The sequence below is a fragment of the Sapajus apella genome, unplaced genomic scaffold (assembly GCF_009761245.1).
Source record: "Sapajus apella isolate SASKATOON/1434 unplaced genomic scaffold, GSC_monkey_1.0 scaffold62, whole genome shotgun sequence".
In the NCBI taxonomy this organism is placed as follows: domain Eukaryota; kingdom Metazoa; phylum Chordata; class Mammalia; order Primates; family Cebidae; genus Sapajus; species Sapajus apella.
Genome location: NW_022437002.1, coordinates 14,217,358 through 14,241,341, shown reverse-complemented (window position 1 = coordinate 14,241,341; position 23,984 = coordinate 14,217,358). Strand labels below are relative to the sequence as shown.

The window sequence follows — 23,984 nt, the reverse complement described above, 5'->3', positions numbered from 1 at the left end:
GTCTGCTTCCTGGGTTCAAGCAATTCTCCTGCCTCAGCCCCTTGTGTAGCTGGGATTACATGCATGTGCCATCATGCCCGGCTAATTTTGTATTTTTAGTAGAGATGGGGTTTCTCCATGTTGGTCAGGCTGGCCTTGAGCTCCCGACCTCAGGTTATCCTCCCACCTTGGCCTGTCCGAGTGCTGTTATTACAGGCGTGAGCCACTGTTCACAGCCTACTGGACTTTTTAATTATAGAATTTCCATTTGGTCCTTCTTGTGTACGTATATGCATAGGTAATTGGTGAAATGGATTCAAGTAGTTGCTTTGATGCTAGAGAATTAGGACTTATGTGATGTCCCTGATGAGTTATTTAATAGTTCCTGCACATGAAACATGTACAAGGGACTCTGCTTCCCTTTGGGGTTTTATTTTAAGAGGGTATGAAGTATTGTCCTTATCTCATTTGTATAATGTTTAGCAATCCCATGAACCTAATTCAGTCTCATTTGATTCCTCCTGTCATCACTGATGTTTTCAGATCCTGGTTTTTATATGAAAACAAAATAATTAGAAGAGTTTAGATTTTTAGAAAAGTAAAATGATTTTAATGACAACCTGAAATACTGTGTCACTTTCAACTAGTCTCCTCGTCTCTGTTTATTTTTTCTGTGCTTTCTTCTGCATTGCTGCCTTAAGGTATGGCACACTAGTGAAAACACATGTCTACTTCTGTGGCCCTATTTTCAAATCCAGGTCCCAGCTTAATGCCCCTAAACTTTATATTCAATCTATACTGTACTATTTTTCTTACATTTATGATTCATGGTATCTAAAATAGTATTTCATCATCTTAATCCTTTAAAGCCCAGCTCACATTTTAGTATAATAACTCTGGAAGGAAGTTTTCTTCCCTTTTTAACCTATTCTACCTTTTCAAAATTAATTGTTCTCTTCTTTTGCTCCCATGGTTCTTGGAGAATTTCACTATAATAGTCCTGAATGATGTAGCTGTCTGTGTACTGATCTATTCCATTCAATTGTGAGTTTTTTGTTTACAAGGAGTAGGTCTTTGACATTTTCATACCTCCATCATACCCAGCAGTGTCTGATACACAGTAGATGCCTATTAAATATTTATCTAAAAAGTGATCTTTATCTTTCCCTAGTTAACTGAGAAGTCTCTGTTCTCTTCTTCTTAAAGAAACTTTTTAAATTGTACATTAATTTTTTGCCATTTTAAATTAAGACTGGTTTTTGAATGTTCTAGAAATTGTCACTTTGCTTCATTTTAGTCAGACTTTCATTTTTGATCAGTAGGTCGGGTTAGGAAACTTGTTTCACTTCTTGACATTGATTCACATTTACTTTAAATTTGGGAGAATCTTTTGAGTTCTTAACCTTCAAGTAGGTGAATTCCTTGATTTTCTCTGATGTTAATGACTACTTTAGATAACTTTTATCACATACTAACATGGTCCAGAAGAGAGCCAGAAATCATCTAGAAATCAGGAGGCTTATGCCCAAAGGAATATATTCACATTTATGCCTGTTTCTTTTACTCAGCATATCTTTATAATCATTCTATTATAAAGATACATGCATATGTATGTTCACACCAACCCAAATGCCTATCAGTGATAAAGAAAATGTGGTACATATATACCATAGAATACTATGCAGCCATAAAAATGAATGAGATCATGTCCTTTGCAGGGACGTGGATGAAGCTGGAAGCCATCATCCTCAACAAACTAACAGGAACAGAAAACCAAACACCACATATTCTAACTCATAAGTGGGAGTTGAACAATGAGGACACATGGACACAGGGAGGGGAACAACACACACTGGGGCCTGTTGGGGTGCGGGAGGGGACAGCAAGGAGAGGAAAAACATCAGGACAAATAGCTAATGCATGTGGGGCTTAAAACCTAGGTGATGGGGTGATGGGTGCAGCAAACCACCATGGCACGATATACCTATATAACAAACCTGCATGTTCTGCACATGTATCCCGGAACTTAAAAATAGAAAAGAAATAAGGAGGATTGAGTTCTTTCTGGAGAGTATCACTAGCTTTGCTTTGTGAAAGGTGACTTTTGACTGTTTTGGACATACCCTCTGTTTGATTAGAGCCTGTTGATTTCTTTTTCTCTTAAAAAATATTTTTTATTGAGAGAAAATTTATATACCATGTGTTGTCTTTTAAAAGTGTATAATTCAGTAGTTTTAGTATATTTGTAAAGTCGTGCAGTCATCACTATCAAATTCCAAGATATTTTCATTTCATCCCTCCCAAAAGGAAATCTATTAACAGCCTCTCACCATTTCACCCATCTCAAGCTCCTGGCATCACTACGTTACTTTCTACTTCTGTGAATTTGCCTATTCTGGACATGTTACCTATTTTGGACATTTCATATAAAAGAATTATACTATATGTGACATATTGGGCTTCTATCACTTAGCATAAGGTTTTCAGGATTATCCATATTGTAGGATGTAATGGTACTTCATTCCTTTTTATGCAAGAATGATGTTCCTTTGCATAGCTATACCCCAATTGTTAGTCTCTTTATTCAGCTGATGGACATTTAGATTGCTTCTACTTTCAAACAAATATGCTGCTGTGAGCATTTTGAATATACACTTTAGTATAGACTCAGTGTTTTTATTTCTCTTGTGTATGTTTTTAGTTTTTTAGGAGTGGAATTGCTGGGTCTTATGTTTAATCTTTTGAGAAACAGCCAGACTGTCTTTCAAAGCAGCAGTACCATTTGCATTCCCACAGTTATGAGGGTTGCAGTTTTTCACATCCTTGCCAATAGTAGTTATTAAGTGTCTTTTTTATTATAGTCTTTCTTCCAGGTATAAAATGGTACCTCATTTTGTAATGGTTTTTATTTGCATTGGACTAATGGCAATTGATATTGATCAAATTTTGATGTGCCAGCTGGCCATTTGTACATCTCCTTTGGAGAAATGTTTATTTAGATTATGTGCCCATTTTAAGTGGAATTATTTTTCCCTTATAATTCAGTCATTAGAGTTCTTTATATATTTAAGATACAGATCCTATATCGCTTATATAATTTGCAAGCATTTCCTTTCATTGTGTGTATATTTTTACTTTCTTAAAAAATTTTTAAAAAATTTTAATACATATTATTTGTGTATTTTTATGGAGCACTTGTGGTATTTTGTTACATGCAAAGAATGTGTAACTATCAAGTCAGGGTAATTAGAGCATATATCACCTTAAGTATTTATCATTTTAATGTATTGGGAACACTTCAAGTCCTCTCTGCTATTTATTTTGAAATATACAATACATTGTTGTTAATTATAGTCAGTCTACCCTGCTGTGAAATTTTGGAACTTATTTCTTCTATCTAACTGTATGTTTGTACCCATTAATTAACTTATTTTCACCCTGTGCTGCTATACTCTTTCCATCCTCTGATGACTACCATTCTGCTCTTTACCTCCATGAGATTAACTTTTTAACCTTCCACAGATGATTGAAAATATGTGATATTTGTCTTTCTATGCCTGACTTCACATACTTTCAGTTCCATCCATGTTGCTGCAAATGACAGGCTTTCATTCTTTTTTGTGATAGTATTTCATTGTGTATATATACCATATGTGTATCCCATTCAGCCATTGATGGGTATTCAGTTTGATTCCATATCTTTGCTATTGTGAATAGTGTTGCAGTACACATGGGGTTGCAGGCATCCCTTTGATATAATGATTTCTTTTCCTTTGGGCAAATACCTAGCAGTGGAATTGCTGTATCATATGGTAATTCTATTTTTAGTTCTTTTTTTTTTTTTTGAATCAACATACTGTTTTCCATAATGGCTGTACTAATTTACATTCCCACCAAAAGTATATGAGAGTTACCTTTTTTCTACATCCTCATCAGCATCTGTTATTTTTTGTCCTTTTAATCATAGTCATTCTAACTGCAGTAAGAGAATATCACATTGTGGTTTTGATTTGCATTTCCTTAATGATTATTGATGTTGAACATTTTTATCATATACCTGTTGGCCATTTGTATGCTTTCCTTTGAGAAATGCCCATTCATGTTTTTTGCTTACTTTTTAATGGGTATGTGTGTGTGTGTGTGTATGTGTATGTAAATAATTATTGAAGTTGTTTGAGTTCCTTGTATATTCTGAATATTAGTCTCTTGTCAGATGTATGGTTTACAAATATTTTCTCCTACCCAGCAGATTGTCTCCTCACTCTGTTGATTATTCATGCCTTTTAGATTTATTTTTGCTTTTGTTGCCTGTGCTTTTGAGGTCTTAGTAAGTCATAAACTCTCTGTCTACTCAGTGTCCTGAAATATTTCCCCTTTGTTTCTTCTAGTAGTGTTTTAGTTTTGAGTCTTACATGTGGGTCTTTAATCCGTTTTGAGTTGAAATTTTTTTATGGTGAGAGTTAGGAGCCTCGTTTCATTCTTTTGCCTATGGACATTCACTTTTCCTAGGACCATTGAATTTTTACGGGGAGTCTAGGTTTTTGTAAATGTAAGGTCATGTTATGAGCAAAGAGAGACAATTTGCCTTCTTTTTTTTCAGTTCAGATGACTTTTATTTTTATTTTATTTTATTTTATTTTATTTTATTTTATTTTATTTTTGAGTTGGAGTCTCGCTGTGTTATCCACGCTGGAGTGCAGTGGCACGATCTCGGCTCACTGCAACCTCCACCTCCTGGGTTCAAGCGAGTCTTCTGCCTCACCCTCCCGAGTGGCTGGGACTACAGGCCCGTGCCACCATGCCTGGGTAATTTTTTGTATTTTTAGTAGAGACTGGGTTTCACCGTGTTAGCCAGGGTGGTCTGGATTTCCTGACCTTGTGATCCACTTGCCTTGGCCTCTTAAAGTGCTGGATTACAGGGCCGGGCGCGGTGGCTCAAGCCTGTAATCCCAGCACTTTGGGAGGCCGAGGCGGGCGGATCACAAGGTCAAGAGATCAAGACCATCCTGGTCAACATGGTGAAACCCCGTCTCTACTAAAGCTACAAAAAATTAGCTGGGCATGGTGGCGCGTGCCTGTAATCCCAGCTACTCAGGAGGCTGAGGCAGGAGAATTGCCTGAACCCAGGAGGCGGAGGTTGCGGTGAGCCGAGATCGCGCCATTGCACTCCAGCCTGGGTAACAAGAGCGAAACTCCGTCTCAAAAAAAAAAAAAAAAAGTGCTGGATTACAGGTGTGAGCCACCACACCCCACCCTTATTTCTTTTCCTTGCCTAACTGTACTGGCTAGGACTTTAGTTCTGTATTGAATAGTAGTAGTGAAAATAGGCATCCTTGTCTTGACCAGTTTTTAGAGGAAAGAGTATTAGCTTTTCCCTGTTTGGTATGATGTTAGCTGTGGGTTAGTCATATATGGCCTTTATTATATTGAGGTATGTTTCTTTTATGCCTGATTTCTTGAGAGTTCGTATCATGAAATGATGTTAAATTTTATCAGATGCTTTTTCTGTATCTGTTGAAATGATCATAAGATTTCTGTATTTCATTCTGTTGATGCATGGTTTATTGATATGCCTGTGTTGAACCATTCTTGTATCCCTGTGATAAATCTCACTTGGTCATGGTGTATTATCTTTTATATGTGCAGTCGGATTTGGTTTGCTAGTATTTTGTTGAGGATTTTTGTGGCTGTATACATCAGAGATAATTGGCCTGCAGTTCTTTTTTTGTGGTGTCCTTGTTTGATTTTGGTATCAGGGTAATGCAGGCCTCCTAGAATGAGTTAAGGAGAATTCCTTTCTCTTTATTTTTTGGGAATAGTTTGGGAATTGGGTTAGTTATTTATAAGTTTGGCAGAATTTGGCAGTGAAGGGTTTGTAATATCGGGCTTTTCTTTGTTGGGAGCCTTTTTTTTTTTTTTTGAGACGGAGGTCTCACTTTGTTGCCCAGGCTGGAGTGCAGTGGCGCAATCTCAGCTCACTGTAATCTCTGCTTCCCTGGTTCAAGCAATTCTCCTGTCTCATCCTTTTGAGTAGCTGAGATTACAGGTGGGTGCCACCATGCCTGGCTAATTTTTGTATTTTTAGAAGAGACAGGGTTTCATCATGTTGGTCAGGCTGGTCTTGAACTCCTGACCTCGTTATCAACCTGCCTCGGCCTCCCAAAGTGGTGGGATTACAGGCGTGAGCCACCACGCCCAACCAAGACTTTATTGATCCAGTCTTGTTACTTGTTACTGGTTTGTTCAGATTTTCTATTTCTTCCTGATTCAGTATTGGTAGCTTGTATTGCGTCTGTGAATTTATTCATTTCCTTTATTTGTATTCTCTTGTATCTCACCGAACTTCTTTAATATTATTATTTCTGATTTCTGGTATTTCATAAACTTCATTTTCATTGGAATCTATTGTTGGAGAATTATTGTGTTTCTTTGGAGGTGCTGTATTTTTTCCCCCATGTTTCTTGTGTTTTTATGTTGATGTCTGTGCATCTAATATAACAGTTACTTATTCCAATTTTTTACTTTCCTAGGGGAAGATTTTTTTTCCTGAAGATGTATCTATGGTGTCTGTTGCATAGAAAGCTTTAGTTTTGCTTCTGGGTATGTGTAGTGGTATAGTCTCCATGTGATTTCTTCAGTTGTAAATGGCATCAGTGATTTTTGTGTTTTTCTCAGTGATTTGGACTATGGTCATTAGTGGAGGCTCTGGTGTGGCTTTGCTGAGGATGTGGATGGTCAGTAGGCTAGTTCTTGGGCCCTGGTGGTGGTAGTGGTGGGCTGGATGTTCCTGTCCTTGAGACCCTGGGTAGCGTGCGGTGTTAGTGGGTCCAGATGGGCCATTCTTTGGCCTCAAGGCAGCTTGTTTGGTTGCCAACAGTGGCAGCAGTGGGCTGGACAGTTGGTCTGTCCTCAGTCCCCTGGACAGCATGGGTAATGGCAGTAATGGTGGTGGGACAACCCTTGGGTTCTGAAGTGGTATGTATTGATATTATCAGTGGCTGTGATGTGTGGGAGGGCCACTCCCCAGACCTCAGGTGTCACTCATAGGTGGCTGGTGGTTGTGGTGGTAGTGGCAAGCGAGGTGGGTTTTTCCTCAGGACCCCAGGAAGTATGCACAGATGCCAGCCATATTGGGTGGGGCAATCCCTGGCCCCCTAGGCTGTGTGCTTTGGCATTTGGAGGGGCTGTGCCAAGCCAGAGTGGCTTGTCCTTAGGTGTAGTTGGGCCCTGGCTTTGGTGGGCAGGGTGGGGGTGATCCCCAAGCACTTTGGCAGTGTGCTCAGTTAGCTGGAGCAGTGTTTGCGGTGGACTGTGGAAGTCTGTTCTCTCTAAAGGAGTGTACAAATATGCTGTGGCTATCCTGCTAGTGATGGCAGCGTTGTCTGGCTGCAGCTGCAGGCAGTTCTCAGGCTTCAGAGAGCGTGCGCGTCAGTCCCTGGTGGAGGTGTGAGTGGGGAAAGCCAGTTTTCAGGGTGTGTGTAAGTGTATGGCGATTCAGCTGCTGAAGGGTGTAGGGTTGTTGCAAGTGGCTTGGTTGGTGTTCTGCAGCAGCTTTGGCAGGTGGTGGTGGAATGTATCCTTTGGCATGTGCATGGGAGCCCTGCTAATGGGATGGTGGGATTGCTGCCTGTGATAGCCATCTATGGCAGGAGGCTCTCCAGTTATGGTTAGTCAGTGCTTTGGCTTTCTTTTTCCTGGGGGCATCCTCCTCTGTGTATTGCACTGCCCATTCCCTGGGGTGCAGGGCACTGTGTGTGTTAGAATGCTGGGGACCTTGATGTTCTGGATGTAAATGGTGTTTGTTTCACTTCAGCTGTCCGCGTGAATGTGAGGGTTGTCACTGGGGCTCCAGGGATGCGGAGATACAGGGACTGTTGGGTCCCAGGGCAGGATGCACTCTGGTGGTAGTTGGGCTCTCAATATGGCACCATGCTGCAGCTGGTGAGACCTGGCCTGAACTCCTCTAGAGCAATGCTGTTTTGTGGTCACCAGGAAGCTTCCTGTGCTAGTCTCAGGATCCTCATAGGGATTCTCTTGTGGTTAGGGTTACAGATGTTTATAATGGGAATGTGGACCTCTGGGAATCTCTCATTTATCCAAAAGGATAATTCCCACAGTGGGCAGTCTGTCTAGGATTCCAACTGAGCTGGCTGTCTGCTTCCCTCTCCTCCTCCTTCCTTGCCTTAGGTGTTTCCTGTTACTGCTTTGTTAAATTCTAGTGTTCTCTCTTAGGTACTATACTCGAAATGTGATTATCAGCTTGCTATTTGGTTCTTCTAAGTGCAGAAGGCAAGTACCGGATCTGTTTTCAGTTTCTTAATAGTGTCTATGACAAAAGAAATTTGTAATTTTGATGAATTCCTCAGTTTTCTTTGGGTTGCTTGCACTTTTGTTGTCATAGCTAAGAAAAGATTTCCTAATCCAAGGTAACAAAGATTTACATTTATATCTTCTAAGAGTTTTACAGTTTTATCCTTTTCATTTAGATCTTTGATCCATTTTGATTAGTTTTTACATGTGGTGTGAGTTAGGAGACCCAGTTTCATTCTTTTGCATGTGGACCATTTTCCTGGCACTAATTGTTGAAAAGACGATTTCCCTGTTGAATTGTCTTGGTAACAGTTTGGCCATAAATATATAATACATGGGCTTACTTCTAGACTATTGGATCAGTTCCAATAGTCTAAAATATTGATCTGTATATCTACTCCTATGCCAGTATCACACTGTCCCGATTACTACAACTTTATATTAAGTTTTGAAGTCTGAGAATGTGAATCCTCCAAGTTAGTTCTTTTTCAAGATTGTTTTGGCTATAAGATTGTTTTGGTCCCTTGCCATTTCAATATATATTTTAGGATTATCTTGTCAGTATCTGCAGAAAAGCCAGCTGGGATTTTGATAGGACTTACATTGAATCTGTACATTGATTTGGGGAGTATTGCCATCTTGTCTCCCAACTGTGAACACATGATGTCCTTAAATCCTTTAGTTATGTTAAGGAATAAAGTGTTGTTTTTTATAAAAAGAAGTAGTGCTGCAGTATCTATAGGCCCATATTGCTTTGCTGGTTCTAAATATTTTAATATGTCTTTAAGATTATACATTGGTGTTAAGTTTAACAAACATTTATTGAGTTACAGCTTTATACCAGGTATTAATCTTGGGTCTGAAGATAGAAGGATGAATAAGATATCACTTCCATTAAAGCTTCTGGTCTATTAAGGGAATCAGAACTATAAGCAGAAAATATTAATATAGTATTAGGTACAGAGTTAAAAAAATTACTATAAAGTATATATTAGCAAAACCACCTTCAGTTTTTGATAGTTATAAAGGAGTTAAATAAGTGCTAGAAAGGGACTTTGAACTGTGGATTGTTGGGCATCAATAAATTTTTAATGAATTTTCAGGATTTTTGAATTAATAATTAAAAGAAAAGCATTAATCACCAGCCACCTAAAATACTGAAGGAAGCAACATTCGAGTAAAGCAAAAAATAAATTTTTTATTCTCCTTAGCTCTTTGGACTCATTTCTGATGACTTTCTTATATCTTTTTAATTACCTGGCAAAATGAACAGTTTCCTTAATGTTGTATTCTCTCTCATATGTCTATGACTTTGGCACCAGAGTTCTTAATACTTAATTATACCATGGCTCCATTTGGCAATTTTGGTAAAGTTGGAGGGGGGATCCCTTCTCAGAATAATATTTTTAAAGGCATAAGCTAATATACAGGATTAAAAAGACAGTTGGTTATATTATAATAAAAGTTATAAAGATATTAAAACAAATTTATGATACAATAATTTATATGGTTCCTTGGTAACATTAAATAACAATTGTGAGTAGTAATGAGTGTGACATTTTGAGATATTTGCAAAAACTATTAATGTGATAGCAATACCCAAAAATCAGTTTACTTCCTAATACAGCTGTGTTTTTTCTCTTTACATTTGAAATGGAATGAAACGTTGAATGAACGTCAGTATTTTTTCCTTAACCAAGTTAATGGAGCCCCTGAGTCCTGTCCATGGACACCTGGGAATTCTTTAACCCCAAGTTAAAAATACTTATTGAGGCCACGTGTGGTGGTTTACGCCTGTAATCTCAGCAATTTGGGAGGCTGAGGTAGGCATATCACTTGAGGTCAGGAGTTCGAGACCAGCCTGGCCAACATGGCAAAACCTCCATCTCTACTAAAAATAGAAAAAAATTAGCTGGATGAGGTGGCACACACCTGTAATCCCAGCTACTTGAGAGGCATGAGAATCACTTGAACCCAAGAGGTGGAGGTTGCAGTGAACCGAGATCGCACCACTGCACTCCAGCCTGGGTGATGGAGTGAGACTGTCTATATAGATAGACAGAGTTTATATATATATGATACGTATATTATACATATATATATATATATATAATTCTTATTATGAGCCCTTTTCTCTGCCTAAAATTATTTCTGTTGCCTCCTCCTTCTGACCTTGTATGAATACAATGATTTTTTACAGATTCAGCTTACTGGCATTAACACTGTGTGGTGATTATTTACTTGCCTTTTATGTGCTAGTCACTTATATCAGCGAACAGAACAGATAAAAATCCATGCCTTTGAGGGCATGATCTTCTGGGAGTAGAATGACAATAAACAAAGCAAACACATAAATTGTATAGAATATGTTGCACAATTATAAATGCTGTAGAAAAAATATAAGATAGGGTAAGATGGACTGTGGTGTGGTTTGCAGATTTTCCAAAAGTGAGCATAGTGGACTCAAAGTAATAGTGAGTGATGGTTTGAAGGTTGTGAGGGAGTTAACAGTGCATTATTTGTTTTCCGTTATCCTTTAAGACATTCTTCTTTATCTGTATTTCTAATACTAGCGTTGTGTCCTTGATGAACTGTCATTGAGAGAGAAAGGTTGTTAACCTTTCTGGTATCTGCCCAAAGTTTGAGAGGTTTAGCCAGTTAAATTCAACATTCTCATTTTCTCTGTTGTTGGGTTAGAGAATATTCAAGATTAGTCTAGCTATACCTTACCGTCCTTGAAGTTTCTTTTTGATGATAAACCTCACTAAAAATATTTTGGCTATTGTTATTTGTGATTTGCCTTTTCTTATGCAAAGCAGTAAATGCAGTAAATGGTAAATGAAAAGACAAATCTTTTGTTGTTAGCCAAATTACCCTTCCCAGGCATAACTCTTTTTAGTAATTATTCTCTGCAATAATTAAAAGTTGTAGTGGATGATTTTAAAGGTCCTTTTCTGCCCTTAAGATTTAGGATTTGCCAAATGTTTATCTGATTGTTCTTTCATAGAAATTGTAGGAGGTAAGAAAAAAGAGTATCTTAAGATTAATACAAAACAATATGAGGTCAGATATTGGAGGAGGGAATACTTTCATATATATTTTGCTTAACCCTCAATATACTGTTTGGCTCCAGTGAACTCAATTTAGTTTTTTGTTTGTTTTTATAGAGGGTAGGGTTTTGCTCTTTCATCCAGGCTGGAGTGCCTTGGTGCAGTCATAGCTCACTTCAGCCTTGGACTCCTGGGCTCAAACTGTTCTCCCACTTCAGCCTCCCAGGAGCTAGGACTACAGGTTCATACCATTGTACCCAGCTGTTTTTTGTGTGTAGAGACAGAGTCTTGCTGTGTTGTCCAGGCTGACCTTGAACTCCTGGCTGTAAGTGACCCTCCTGCCTTACCTCCCAAAGTGGGGGAATTACAGGCATCAGCCACTGTGCTATTAGATACACAAACTAAACTATGCCAGCCCAGTTAGTTTGAGTATCTCTTTTGAGCAGTTCTAATTATTTTTATGATTTTTTTTTTTTTCTTTTTCTTTTCTTTTCTTTCTTTTTTTTTTTTGGTGGCAAGGGTTCACTCTGTCACCCAGGCTGAAGTACTGCAGTGGTGCAATCTTTGCTTAGTGCAACATTTGCCTCCTGGGTTCAGGTGATTCTCCTGCCTCAGCCTTCTGAGTAACTGGATGACAGGCATGTGCCATGACGCCTTGCTAATTTTTGTAATTTTGATAGAGATGGGTTTCACCATGTTGTCCAGGTTGGTGTTGAACTCCTGATTTTAACTGTGATCTGCCCACCTCAGCCTCCCATAGTGCTGGAATTATAGGCGTGAGCCACCCCACCCAGCCAACTTTTAATCTGTTCTTAGAAGTCTTTCAAACAACAAATATAAATGTTGCGTATTTTTAAATATATAATAAAATGTACTGTATCTTTATGAATCTGAAATGCATAATGGGATCTTAGTGATTTGATTTTTCCTGTATCTTGAAATTATTTTATCTTCCTAAGAATTATTTCATTGTTGCTCATCAGCTTTTCTCCGCTGTGCCCAAATACTAAAAAACAAAACAAAACAACAACAAAAAAACGAGGTAGAAGAATGACTGCAAAGGGGGATTCGATAATTAAATCATGAGTACTATATTTCAGTTTTCTTGTGTTGCTCTAAGAATCATACCATCCTTCAGGAAGGTACAGCAAAAGCCTGTAGATACCATCTTAAGTCATCTTTTTTCTTTTGATTTTCATTGAACATAGTTGAGAACATAAGACTTTTTTTTTTTTTGCCCATAATGACAAAGAGAAGAGAATTGACAGAGAAGGATGATTTATCATTATCAATTAAATCAGAAGATGAACACAAAGGGACAGAGAGCAATACCCTAAGACTCTCCAACTTGGAGCCCACAGACTACTTTTGGTGCAGATCGGCTTATGGCCGAACACAAATTCGTAAACTTTTTTGAATGAGATTTTTTCTATGAGTTTTTTTTTTAGCAGCTCATCAGCTATTGTTAGTGTATTTTATGTGTGGCCCAAGGCAATTCTTCTTCTTTCAGTGTGGCCAGGGAAGCCAAAAGATTGGAAACTCCTGCTCTAGACTTTAGTTACTTTGGTGAAATTGAGTTGAGAATATCCTAGACTAATTTTCTCAAACTCAGGAAATACTGAGTTAATGACATGCTTTTAAGAACAAAAAGCTGTATGCTATTCTCACCTGTTTAGCCATTTGACACTAAGGGTCTTCATCACTCAGTATTTTGTGACAAGAATTTCAATCATATTGTTTTGCTAGAAGGCCATGTGACCGTATTTTAAAAAACTTTAATGATGTTTGTACACCAGAATTTACTTGATATTGTTTATAAGTGGAGAAATCCTGAAATCTGGTGTGTATACAAACGTGCTTACAAGGAAATAGATTATTAAAAAATGAAATAGTTGATTGGATTCATTATTCTACTTGGAATTTGTAAATCTAAATATGAAAATGTTTTTTGCAGTTACAGGGCAGAGATGACTGTCCTTCAACAAAATTCTAGGCCATCAAACATTTCACGGGTCTGACATTTTAAAAATTAAGTACGAAAGCCAGAGTAATAATACTCTGGAATCTATTAGAGTTGCATTTGAAACTTGGAGTCAGTATTTACAAGACAGGTACATTTGTTTTAGTTTTTTGTGTGACAGTTGATGGGTAGTTACATTCAAAAGATGTTGACCATTTTGGTACATATACCTTCAAACCCAGGGAGATTTAAATAACTCATCAAGTGAGTAGAAGATAGCTAAAAAATCATACCATGTCAGGTGTAGAAACAATACTTGACAAAGTTTAACACTCATCTAGCAAACAACCAATAAAAAGAAAATTTCCTTAACTTGATTAGAAGCATTTATGAAAACCCTATAGTTTATATTATACTCTGAGATTGAGAACATATCAAGGATGTTTACATTCAACCACTTTTATTCAAAATTCTGTTAGAGGTCCTAGCCAATGGAGTAAGGCAAGAAAAAGAAATTAAAGGCATCCAGATTGAAAAAGAATAAGTAAACCCGTCTTTATTTGCAAACATTAGATCCTAAAAAATCTATGGAAAAAGCTACTAGAAATAATATTTGAATCTAGCAAGGTAACAAGATACATGATCAATATATTTTTTTTCCATACTAGGAAGGAATAATTGGAAAATGAAGTTAGCAAAAGCAAAATAATGAAAAACTTTAGGGATACATTTCAATAAAATAGATGTAGAACTGTTCAGTGAAAACTACAAAATACTTCCAAGAGAAATAAGGGCAGATCTACATGAATGGAGAGCTCTAGTAAGTTTGTGGAGTGCAAGACTCAACGTTAGATGTCAGTCCTCCCTCAGTAGATTTATAGAGTTAATGTAAACCCAATATAAAAAGTCTTAGGCTTGGTGTGGTGGCTCATGCCTATAATTCCAGTGCTTTGGGAGGCTGAGACAGGAGGATCACTTGAGTCCAGGAGTTCAAGGCCAGCCTGGGGCAACATACACAAAAGAAGACATTTGCCGGGTGTGATCATGCATACCTGTAGTCCTAGCTACCTGGGAGGCTGAGGTGGGAGGATCGCTTGGGCCTGGGAGGTTGAGACTGAAGTTGAGCCATGATTGTGCCATACACTCCAGCCAGGGTGATACAGCGAGACCCTATTCCCCTTACAAAAAAAATTCTCAGAGGCTTTATTTTTAGAAATTGGCATGCTGATCTTCATATATATGTGGAAATGCAGAGGGCCTAAAATAGGCAAAATAATTTTGGAAAAAACCAAAGTTGGGTGAGCCACCACCAGCCTGTGGGTTGGCTTGCAGTGGCAGTGGTGGGGAACCAGAGTTGTAGGATATATACTGCCTGATTTCTAATGTTTATATAGTTACAGTAATTAAGACAAAATGGTATTGGCGGCTGGACATGGTGGCTCATGCCTGTAATCTCAGCACTTTGGGAGGCTGAGGTGAGCAGATCACTTGAGGTCAGGAGTTTAAGACCAGCCTGAGAAACATGGCGACATCCCATCTCTACTAAAAAAATATTTAAAAATTAGCTGGGCATGGTGGTGCACGCTTGTATTCCCAGCTACTCAGGAGGCTGAGGTGAGAAAATCACTTGAACATGGGAGGCAGAGGTTGCAGTGAGCGAGATCACACCACTGCATTCCAGCCTGGGTGACAGAGTGAGACTCTTGTTTCAAAAAATTAAAAAAATGGTATTGGCATAAGGATAGACATGTAGATCAATAGAGTTCAGAAGTATACCCACATATATATATATATACTCAGCTGATTATCATTTTGATAGAGATACCAATGTAATTCAGTAGGGAAATGTTATAATTTAAAGAAATGATGCTGTATATCTGATCCTTATCACACACTTATACAGAAAATTAACCCTAGGTGTGCCAGAGACCTAAACATGGAAGTTAAGACTATAAAACTTCTAGAAGAAAACAGTGGAGAAAATATTTGCTATCTTGGAGTAGGCAAATTAAAAAAACTGGATATAAAGCACATACCATAAAATGAAAAATTGATAAATTGGACTTTATTGAATGAAAAACTTTGTGTTTACAAGGTTCCATCGTGAAAACAGATAACCACAGAGTGTGAGAAAATACTCACAGTACGTATTCACATATAAAGGACTTGTTACTCAGAATATTAAAGTATAATAACAAATAATATATTCTTATAATACAAATAAAACATGGGCAAAAGATGTGGATAGACACTTTACAAAGGAATAATATGTGGGTGGCAAATAAGTAAATGCAAAGATGTACAACATCTTTATTTGTTAGAGAAATGCACTTGAAAAATCACTGAGGGACAACTACGCATCAGTAGAGGTGGTATAATTGAAAGGCTTAAAATACCAAGTGTTGGCAAGAACGGAACAGCTATATTGGCATACACCGCTGTCAAGAGTGGAAAATAGTTTGACAGTTTGAGTTCGCTTGTATGATGAAATGCTAGAAAATACACAATGATAGGAAATCAGTGGTTGTGCGGGATGAGAGAAGGGGAAGGAAAGGGAATTGCCTCCTGAGCCACCCAAAGGAGGTTTTTAGGGTTCTGTATTTTTAGTGTTAGTTACATGAGTGTATACAATTGTCAAAATTCCTTAAATTGCACATAACGTGGGTGCATTTTTTAAATATAAACATACTTCAGCAAAGTTAATTTTAAAAATAAAACTAGGTTGAGTGTGATGGCTCATGCCTATAATCCTAATGCTTGGGATGCCTAGGTGGAAAGATCCTTTGAGGTCAGAAGTTCAAGACCAGCTTGGGCAACATAGCAAGACCCTGTCTCTGCAAAAAGATAAAGGAAAATATTAGCTGGGCATGGTAGCATGCACCTATAGTCCTACCTACTCAAGAGGCTGAGACAGGAAGATTGATTAAGCCCAGGAGTTGAAGGTTGCAGTGACCTATGATTGTGTGCCACTGTGTTCCAGTGTTGGCACCAGAGCAAGACCTTGTCTCAACACCCCTTTCCCTGCCAAAAAACAAACAAACAAACAAAACCCATTATAAACAAAAACCTGTTTCCTACTTGCTCCACATGAGCCTAGTGGTATAGATCCTACTCTTGGAGGAAACCGGACTGAGCCTGTATTTGTTGATTGGCTAAAATGGCAGTTCAGTTTTTGTGAGATTTCTATATTGCCTAACAAGGAAGAGCAAAGAACTGCTTCTTGGATGGCCGAATGTGGTGGCTCACACCTGTAACCCCAGCACTTTGGGATGCCCCAAGCAGGAGGATCACTTGAGCCCAGGAGCTTGATATCAAGCTGGGCAACATGACAAGACCCCATCTCTACAAAAAAAATAAAAAAACTAGGCCAGGCATGGTGGCTCATGTCTGTAATCCCAGCACTTTGGGAGGCCAAGGTGGGTGGATCACCTGAGGTCAGGAGTTGGAGACCAGCCTGGTCAACATTGCAAAATCCCGCCTCAACTAAAAATACAAAATTTAGCTGGGCGTGGTGGCAGGTGCCTGTAATTCCAGCTACTTGGGAGGCTAGGCAGGAGACTTGCTTGAGCCCAGGAGGCAGAGGTTGCAGTGAGCTGAGATTGCACCGCTACACTCCAGCTTGGCGGATAGAGTGAGACTCTGTCGCCAAAAATAAATAAATAAATAAAAAGCCAGATGTAGGGGCAGGGTGTGTACCTGTGGCCTCAGCTACTTGTGAAGCTGAGGATCACTTGACCCTGGGTGGTCAAGGCTGTATTATGCCATGATCATGCCACTGTACTTTAAGAAAAGGCTGAGAGATACTTTTTTGGTGGTAAAATATACATAACATAATCCTTACCATTTGAATGATTTTAGGTGTACAATTCAGTAATATTAAGTTCATTAACATTGTTGTGCAATCATCACTACCATCCATCTCGAGAACCTTTTCATCTTCCACACTTAAATTCTATACTCATTAAACAATAAGTAGCTGTATTCCCTTCCTGTCATCCCCTAGCAACCATCATTCTACTCTTTATCTCTGAAAATTTACTGCTTATAAGTAGAATCATACAATATTTGTCCTTCTTTGTCTGGCTTATGTATCAGAATATCCCTCCTTTTAAGGGTGAATACTATTCCATTGTATGTACGTGACATATTTATCTGTTTATCCTTCAATGTACATTTGGGCTGCTTTGCCGTTTGGCTGTTGTGCATAATATTACTATGAACATGGGTGTGCAAATACTTGCATTCCTGCTTTTGTGTCTTTTGGACATATATCCAAAAGTGGAATTGCTGGATCATTTGGTAATTCTGTTTAACTTTTTTAGGAATTGTCATATTTTCTACAGTGGCTACACTGTTACACATTTCTATCAACAGTGTGTAAGAGTTTCAGTTTCTCTACATGCTTGCCAATACAGGTTGATCATCCTTAATTTCAAAATTTGAAATACAAATGCTATAAAATCTAAAACTTGTTGAGTGCCAATATGATGTCACTATTGGAAAATTCCATGCCTGACCTCATATGACGGATTACAGTCAAAATTTTGTTTTCATGAACAAAATTATTAAAACTATTATGTAAAATTACCTTCAAGCTATGTGTATAAGCTTTTATATGAAACAGAAATCAATTTTGAGCTTAGACTTGCGTCCTATGACCAAGATATCTCATTAAGTATATGGAAGTATTCCAAGATCTGAAAAAAATGAAATTCAAAAGACTTCTGGTTTCAAGCATTTTGGATAAGGGATACATAGCCTGTACTTGCTGTTTGCTGTTTTTTTTTTTTTTTTTTTTATCTTAGTGGGTATAAAATGTTATCTCACTATGGTTTTGATATATGAAGAGGAATTTTAAGGTCTCTTTATCTAAACTTGTGATTTCAGAGATCAAACTCAGATACTGTATTAGCCTGAGCTATTTGGTGGAACATTTCACAATTTTGTGAATCTTTTTAATTATTAGAATTTGCATTTAGGCTTTCAGAGTTTTATGAATACCTAATGGATAGTAATAGACTATGGGCGATTTTTTTCCCTTTTGTTGATTTATTTGTGAGAAGCCACAACCATTCGTATTTTGTGTGGAAGAAAAGATAACGTATTTGTTTTTGTAATTTTATTGAAATGTTTACTAACGAATAAGTGTAAAGTTTGGACATTAAATGGTTTCTCCAGATTAATACACATATACACACCCATCTAAAAACTAAACACTGAAATTTATCGTTTCTGTGAAAAGTGGTTTTTAAACTATTGTCCAGTGTGTTTTGGTATCTTCTCTCCTGCTTCATTTTTATATTTTATAAGAACTCAGCATAAAATATTCCCTATTGCATTTATTTTGAAACTTGCTAGTCAAAACTATTCTTGAAGTCATTATTTTCTCATTTTAGTACTTTTTGTAGCATCTGCATTTTACGTGGTTCTTGGCAGATTTATAGGCCCTACCTAGCAGTTTCTTATCAGGTCTCAGGTCTGGTAGATGTGTTAGCTGAAATTTAGTGATGGTTTTGAAAAGATAACACGGAGAAATACCCTAGCAGTGGGTGGGTGATTAAGTGAGTGTTAAGCTCAGGTACTTGGGTAGACCAAGATCTGAGACATACACACCTACCTTGTACCCCAACAGGGTACACTGAAATGTACATAGTAATACCCTGTACACTGATATTCTTTGTGCAGTTTGTTAAACAGCTTTTTTTACCTTCTCGTTTCAACAAATGTTTATTGGGTACTTACTTTGTGTTTGATATTGTGCCTGGTACTTGTGGATATAGAAATGAGTAAAATAGTCCCTACCCTTAAGGAATTTATAACTTAGGAGTGGATACAGACCTGTAAACAGAATTTAATGTTGATTGCAAACAATGATCTAAATGTGTAAAAAGTGTAGAGATCTTGCAGAGAGAGAGAGAATGATGAATTCTTGAGTATGGCAGGAAGATCAGAAAGGGATTCCTTTGGATCATCTGAGGTAAAATTTGAAGGTGGCATATGAGTTTGTCATTGTTACGGTGGCTATTACAAGTAGTGAGAGGACAGGAACAGTTACAGAAACAGCATGGTATGTTCAAGAAAGTATAAGGAGATGACTCACGTTGGGCATAAAGTGTGGAGATTGATAGATGAGGATTGTATTTCCTCTCATTGGCAAACGTTGCCTTTAAAAACAGCCTGGAAAGATTAATGAGATAGTAGAGGCAAAGATTAAATTTGGATATGATCACTGAGATTAATTGTAAAACTAGGATATATATTGTGTTTTGAAATGCATGTCTTTCTCCCTTCCATCTTTCCCTTTCTTGAACTCTCCTCTTTCATGATCTCCTCCCCGGTGTGTATGTATAGAGGCAGGATAATTGAGGGAAAAAGAGCTACAAATCAAGACACTGGTTTTGTTCCTGGCTCTCATAACTTTGATTGGGAAAAGCACTTTTTCTGTGTTTTGCTCTTCCTGTTCATATAATATCTGCAAACTTATATTATCTATGCATCTATGCTTTTCCAAAGTGTTTTTTTTGAGTCACAGTTTCTGAGTGCCTGGAACACAGTAGGTGCTCCATACATATTTTCAAATGAATGGTGTGATAACTTGTATCAAAAAGTAAGAGAGTAGTTGAGTCATGACAGAGTAAGCAGTAAAAAATTTATGCACATACCCATTGTTTCTCAGGAACACTTACTATATAAAATGTGTTCAAGTAGTTTGTCATTAAAAATGTTTCACTAACCATGTAGATTTTGTGAGGTCCCAGGATATAGAAACTGCAGCGTCTTTATGCATAAAATTCTTTTATTGTCATATAATTAACATCTGTTCAATTGAGAATTACATATTAAAAATGTGTTTTGTTGATCATTTTCTTTCTAAATTTTGGTGTGGCAGTTCTCAGATTTGGATTCTTCAGCTTATGAATGTTTTCTCCTTAATAATGTAATTATAAGTGGACCTTTTTTTCTTATAATCTTTTTTCAGTTCAAAACAAGTGTTTCTTATGCTATTTTTCCATTGTATTTGCAGAATGTTTGCTTTTGGTGCAAAAAATTATAAAAATCCATTTTAATGTCATAAGAGTTGCTGTAATATACCGTTAATATAATTTCTTTACCTCTAGGGTTCCTACTGGGCAATAGACACCAATCCGAAGGAAGATGCGCTGCCTACTCGTCCAAAGAAGAGGGCACGATCTGTAGAACGGGTAAAGATGCTTTATCGTAAATTTAGTAAAATGCATTGAATATGTCTGAAATACAGATTTTGAAAGTTATTTTTCAGTGTAGCACGTGTAACTATAATGAAGGTAAGATTTTATTTGTGTAGCATTTTGCATTTTTCAGAACACTTTGCAGACTCATTTTATTTGATATTAACAACTCTGAGGGGCAGTTTAGGAATTAAGTAAAAGATTTTGTCATAATTAGGGCACAGCTGTTGTTTGAGACTTGAATCCAGCTCTCTTGAGTTTTAATTTGGTATTCTATCCTCTGCATCTACAACATTTAGGAATAGTTTTATGTAACACAACTATTCCCTTCTATTGTAGAGGATCAATTTGGTTACACTGAATTTTCCCCATTGTCCTCAAAATACCATTTCCTGGTTCTGTCCATTTAATAGTCACTTTGTACACAACATTTCTAAGTTGTGTGTGTGTGTGTTGCTTGTAAGATTATTCTTACTTGTGAATTCATGGTTAAAATTAATTTGCAAGAATGAAAGAAAAAAGGAACCTATAGTTAATATCCTAAGTTGTCTATTTTAACATATTTTTAGTCAGTACTTTGACTGCCATCAGCTTTTCCCATCCTTTCTACATTTCCAGCATCTCAACTAAAACATACAAACACATATCCATCCTACCTTCAAGACCCATTTCAAATGTTAACTGCTCTGTGAAGCTTTCCGTTCTTCCATTTGTGTTCTTCTAGAATTTTTATAAAACTCTTTTATAGAATTTCTCATAGTTTGTAGAAATTATTTGTTTTTTGAGACAGAGTTTTACTCTTGTTACCCAGGCTGGAGTGCAATGGCACGATCTCGGCTCACCGCAACCTCCGCCTCCTGGGTTCAGGCAATTCTCCTGCCTCAGCCTCCTGAGTAGCTGGGATTACAGGCATGCGCCACCATGCCCAGCTGATTTTTTGTATTTTTAGTAGAGACGGGGTTTCACCATGTTGACCAGGATGGTCTCGATCTCTTGACCTCGTGATCCACCCACTTCGGCCTCCCACAGTGCTGGGATTACAGGCGTGAGCCACCGCGCCCGGCGAAATTATTTGTTTTTATGTTTGTCTCCTCTGCTGGAATATGTGCCCCTTAAGGGCAGATAAAATATCTTCTCATTTGTATCTCTAGTGTTACCATTTTTTTACAGCTTATAATAAATACCAGTAAATGTTTGCAGCATAAATCAGGGCAAAGAGAGTAGGGTAAGATGAAAGAAACTGAGTAAATGCATGGCCAAATAAGTTTGTTCTATGCCCATTCCAGGTAAAGATTTAAAACTTTTGAGCCTCAAAGATAAAGATCTCAAACTGGGGTTAGGTTGAGATCGCATGAGTCCATGAGGTATAATAGCAGTGAGATTTATTAAGGAAAATTTATTGGATTCAGCAGAGGGAAATCAGTAAGCCAGTTATCAAGATACAAAAAATGAACTCTCAGGCCAGAACAACTTATGACTTTATACAAACCAGAGCTTAAGAAGTTTAGTATCAGTGATGTGGTCTTCTGGTAACAGAACCAGACAGGCTTTTGTTTTTGTTTTTGTTTTTGTTTTCAGTCTCCCTCTATCGCCCAGGCTGGAGTGCAGGGCCCGATCTTGGCTCACTGCAACCTCTGCCTCCCGGGCTCAAGTAATTCTCTTGCCTCAGCCTCCCAAGTAGTTGGGATTACAGGTGCCCACCAACTGATTTTTGTATTTTTAGTAGAGATAGAGTTTCACCATGTTGGCCAGGCTGGTTTTGAACTCCTGACCTCAGGTGATCCGCCTGCCTCAGCTTTCCAAAGTGCTGGGATGACCCACCATGCCCAGCCAGAGCTAGACAGTCTTAGAAGAGATGTTGATAAGCTCGGTATATAATCATTTGAGAAGGAGTGAACATCAGTTTCTGCTTTCCTACCTTTGCCTTTTTTTAAAAAAACATTCCTTTCAGCTGATACCTAGCCTTTGCCTCCTAAAATAGGCTTAGTGCATGAACATTATATGAATAAACAGAGTATAAAACATTTAGTATCTGTTGCCAGAATTTGAAAGAAGGGGAGAAAAATCCACATTTTTAAAAATACATACCATCATTAAACAATTCGGAAAGGATGTTTGAAAGGCTGAAGAATTGTGGTCTCTATTTGCATTTTTCTTCTGAAGGTCTTGGAATTTCAGTTATTTTTGGAAGTTGGAATTGGGTTAACAACTGTGCATTTCTTCTGTATATTAAACTTGCCTTTTATTCTTGTTACCTTGTTTTATTTTCTTAAAGCAATCCCTCCCCATTTTTGAAAGTCTTCCTTTTTTTCTGAGACTATATTGGCAGTTTTATAGTAGAGGCCTAAAGAAATAAAGGATTCAGGTTACAAAAGCATATGTTCTTGAAAGTACATTTTGGATATATATTTTCTGTATTCATTTTCTACTGCTTATTCTTTTGATCAGTTTACGTTTAAAATGTAAAATATTCGGACATTTACTTTTGTGATATATTTTTACAAAATATTCATAACTATACCAGGGCCTGTCAGTTACTAATGCTACTCATTTTGGCCCGAGCTGGGTATTGGTTGCCCCTGTAGGAGAAAAATCTATACCTATGTAAAGAGATTAGCTATAAGCAAAGTGCATATAATTAAGGGGACAGATATTGTTTAACAAATATACTAAAAGATGTGTTCTTACAAAACATAATTCACTGAATTATCTGTTTTTCCTTTAGAGTTAATTTTAGAGTGGGAGGTGAGAGGTTATATAATATATAATATTTTTATTAGGACAGAGTTTGTATTTTAAGTAACCATTGGGTTTTATCTAAGGAAATGCCTAGGACAAATCATGATGGTCCTGAACATGACCTTCAGACATTTAAAGGATAAAGTTACATGTAGATTATAAATACATTGATACCCCTCTAATTACTCACTTTGATACCCCTCAAAGTGATTACTTTGTCCATATGTGAACATTGAAATTCTATGTGAAAAAATAAGAATATATTTCACGTTTTTTATTTTGAAGTGATAAGCTTTTGATGGAACTGAGAAGTTTTTTATTTTTTTCTTTTTCTTTTCTTTTTTTTCTTTTTTTTTTTCAGACTGTCACCCAGGCTAGAGTGCAGTGGTGTCATCATGACTGGCTCACTGCAGCCCTGATCCTCCTGCCTCAGCCTCCTGAGTAACTGGGACTACCACCACGCCCAGCTAATTTTATTTTATTTTTTTGTAGAGATGGGGTCTTGCCATGTTGCCCAGGCTGATCTCAAATTTCTGGACTCAGGTAGTTCACCCACTTCAGCTACCCAAAGTGCTGGGATTATAGGTGTGAGCCACTGTATCTGGCTGAGAAAAGATTTTCTAAACTGCTAAAGAGATGTGATTTTTAAATGCAAGCACAAGCATCTTTATGCCCTAAATGGAAAATAAAGTCTGGCAGTTACCTCCATCCAAATCCCTCCCTTCCTCCGTCCCTCCC

General features: G+C 37.6%; 1 protein-coding gene across 7 annotated transcripts in view; it reads left to right on the top strand.

Moving 5' to 3' along the window:
• Positions 1–23,984, top strand: part of FOXJ3 (forkhead box J3) — a 176,230-nt gene that overhangs the window by 89,736 nt on the left and 62,510 nt on the right. For all 7 annotated transcript variants that reach the window (XM_032247160.1, XM_032247161.1, XM_032247154.1 and 4 more), the window contains one exon: positions 20,418–20,501. In XM_032247160.1, coding sequence (XP_032103051.1) covers positions 20,418–20,501 — 84 coding nt within the window. The remainder of the gene's footprint in view (positions 1–20,417; positions 20,502–23,984) is intronic.